General features: G+C 43.2%; 1 protein-coding gene across 1 annotated transcript in view; it reads right to left on the bottom strand.

Annotated features, from left to right (window-relative positions):
- The window catches only part of LOC107629947, a gene marked incomplete in the record, with an annotated part of 3,990 nt that extends 3,417 nt beyond the window's left edge, over nucleotides 1-573 (bottom strand). Inside the window, 1 exon segment of the mRNA XM_016332910.2 lies at nucleotides 15-573. Within this exon segment, the coding sequence (XP_016188396.1) occupies nucleotides 15-266 (252 nt within the window).

The following is a 2,528-nucleotide window of genomic DNA, read 5'->3' as shown; positions in this document are numbered from 1 at the left end:
ACGAATGTTGAGGGGCGCGTGGTGGGCACGAATGTCGAGGAGCGCGTGGAGATTGTTGGTGGGACTCTTTGGGAGCAGAGGAGGAAGATCAAGTAAAGGTTGAGAAGGAGAGAGAAAGAGAAGAGTAAGGACTTGAAGGAGAGTGAGTCGCAAAACGACGTCGGTTTGGAAGCGGAAGAAGATGATGAAGGCATTGGAGTTTCTAATTCTGGAACCGAGGTTGAAACAGGCAAGTTACCTGTACTAGGTTTTCTTCGCTGGAACATATTGATTCTTTTTCTAAAAATTTTATTATGTTATTTATTGTTTATTTTTTTGTGGGGTTTTGAGTTTTTTATTTGGATTTAATTAAGGTAAGAGGGATTTTGCGAGTAGCGTAATGATGAAGAAGAGTGAAAGGGACAAAAGAAACCGCTGTAACGGTTACAGTTATTTTTTGGGAGTGAAAGTTTCTGGGACCGTGTGGACTGTGGAAGCAGCCAGCAGGTGTTTTCTGTGGTGAAAGGATACAGATTATAGAGAGATCTCTATACAGGAACAAGAACAGTGCTCTGAAAATGGAAGTGTGTTGTGATGTTACTACATAAACATAATTCGAAGTGAAGTGGGAGCTTCCGAAAATGAAGCCTTTGTTTCTGGATGGATACTTTCTCATTCCTTACATATGGGCCAAGTCCAGCCCAACAAGAATGGTTAGGCTTACAATAATACCAAAAACAAACCAAGTTAGATTGGTTTAGTGATTAAATAAGTGTCAGGAAGTTTGAATTTTGCTTGTGCGTATAGTAAATTATTTGCCACCAACAAAACTTTTAAGTTTTAAATTTTTTTTTGAAACAAAGGAAGCTCAACACATTAAAGTGGAGCAAATAAAAGAAAAAAGAAGACACATAACTAGCTACCAACAAATAAACCAACCCCTACTATCCCCAGTACTCTCATCCTCCCCCAGGATCACCACCACTCCATTCCGTGTAGCTCATCAACGTCCTTGTGTGTATGACCTCCAGGCTTGCTCTTGCATTCTTGAAGATTCGTGCATTCCGTTCCAACCAGATGTTCCAAATCACTGCAAAGAACACTGACATCCACACCTTCTTCCCCTGTTGTCTATTATGCATTCCATGCCAACTCTCAAACATTTCTTTAACAGTTCCGGGAATCACCCACTCCCTTCCTAGTAACCTCAGCCACTTGCACCACACCTGCCATGTTACCTCACACCTAAGGAATAAATGCTCAACAGATTCTAATTCCTTGGTACACAGTACACACATACTATCCCCCAGAATGTTGACTCCTAGTTTAGTCAGCCGCTCCTTGATGTTAACTCTACCCACTAGCACAAACCACCCAAAGAGCTCAATTCTCGGAGGAACGAAACCTTTCCAAATGGAACTCGTGAAGCTATAACTCGTTATCTCAGCTGATAATGTCTCCGCTTGTATAGCCTGGATCACAGAACTAGTAGAGAAAATACCTTTATTTTCAAACTTCCACACCACATTGTCCTCCCTACCTGATGACAACCTCACTGGCCTTAACCTCTCATGCAGTTGATTGACAAGCTCCAACTCCCATTGGAACAGTGCCCTCCTCCATTGAAAATTCCAAATCCAATCAAGCCCATCCCAAAAACCACACTCCCCGATGACAAGTCCTTGCTGACTGGAAATAGAGTAGAGTCTCGGATGACTTCCTTTCAGAGTACCACCTTGAACCCAGTTATCTTCCCAAAATCGAGTCTGCATACCATTGCCTACTTCCATTGCCAGTCCACTTACCACTTTATCACGAATCCGCGGTTCTTTTATATTCAGCTGACATATGTCCTTCCAAGGGCCACCCTTTACTGGTAAAGGCTGAGTTGCTAACATGACATCCGGGTTCAACTTATTACACGAACACACAATCTTCTTCCACAGCGGGCAATCCTCCTTTGAAAACCTCCACCACCACTTAAACAGAAGCGCTGTGTTTCTCAGCACTGCATCACCAACCCCCAATCCCCCAACCTTTTTTGGAGCCTGAACTATCTCCCACTTTACCATAGGTATACCATAGTTCCCATTCTCCCTGCACCACATAAAGTTCCGTTGTAAAGCAATCAGCTTGTCCGCTACCGCCTTCGGCATCTTGTATAGACTAAGGTAGTAGATGGGGAGACTATTCAGCACCGATTTGATAAGGACCAGCTTACCTGATTTATTCAAAACCTTGGCTTTCCACAAACTCAGCTTCTGTTCCACCTTATCAATGATTGGTTTCCAAGTCTTCACCAAGCGCGGATTCGCACCTAGAGAAACTCCCAAGTATCTAACCGGTAGAGAAGCTTGTTGGCATCCCAGCAGTCCACATGCCTGATCAATCCATCCTTGCTCACAGTTCACCGATATCAGATTCGATTTATCAAAGTTAATGCTCAGCCCAGACATCAACTCAAAGCACCGTAACAGTCTCTTATAGTTTACAATTGTTTCAGTCTCCGGCGGGCAGAATAAAATAGTGTCATCTGCAAATTGTAGGTG

Source organism: Arachis ipaensis, chromosome B03 (assembly GCF_000816755.2).
Source record: "Arachis ipaensis cultivar K30076 chromosome B03, Araip1.1, whole genome shotgun sequence".
In the NCBI taxonomy this organism is placed as follows: domain Eukaryota; kingdom Viridiplantae; phylum Streptophyta; class Magnoliopsida; order Fabales; family Fabaceae; genus Arachis; species Arachis ipaensis.
Note: the sequence above shows the minus strand (reverse complement) of the source record. Positions and strands in the feature narration are given on the sequence as shown.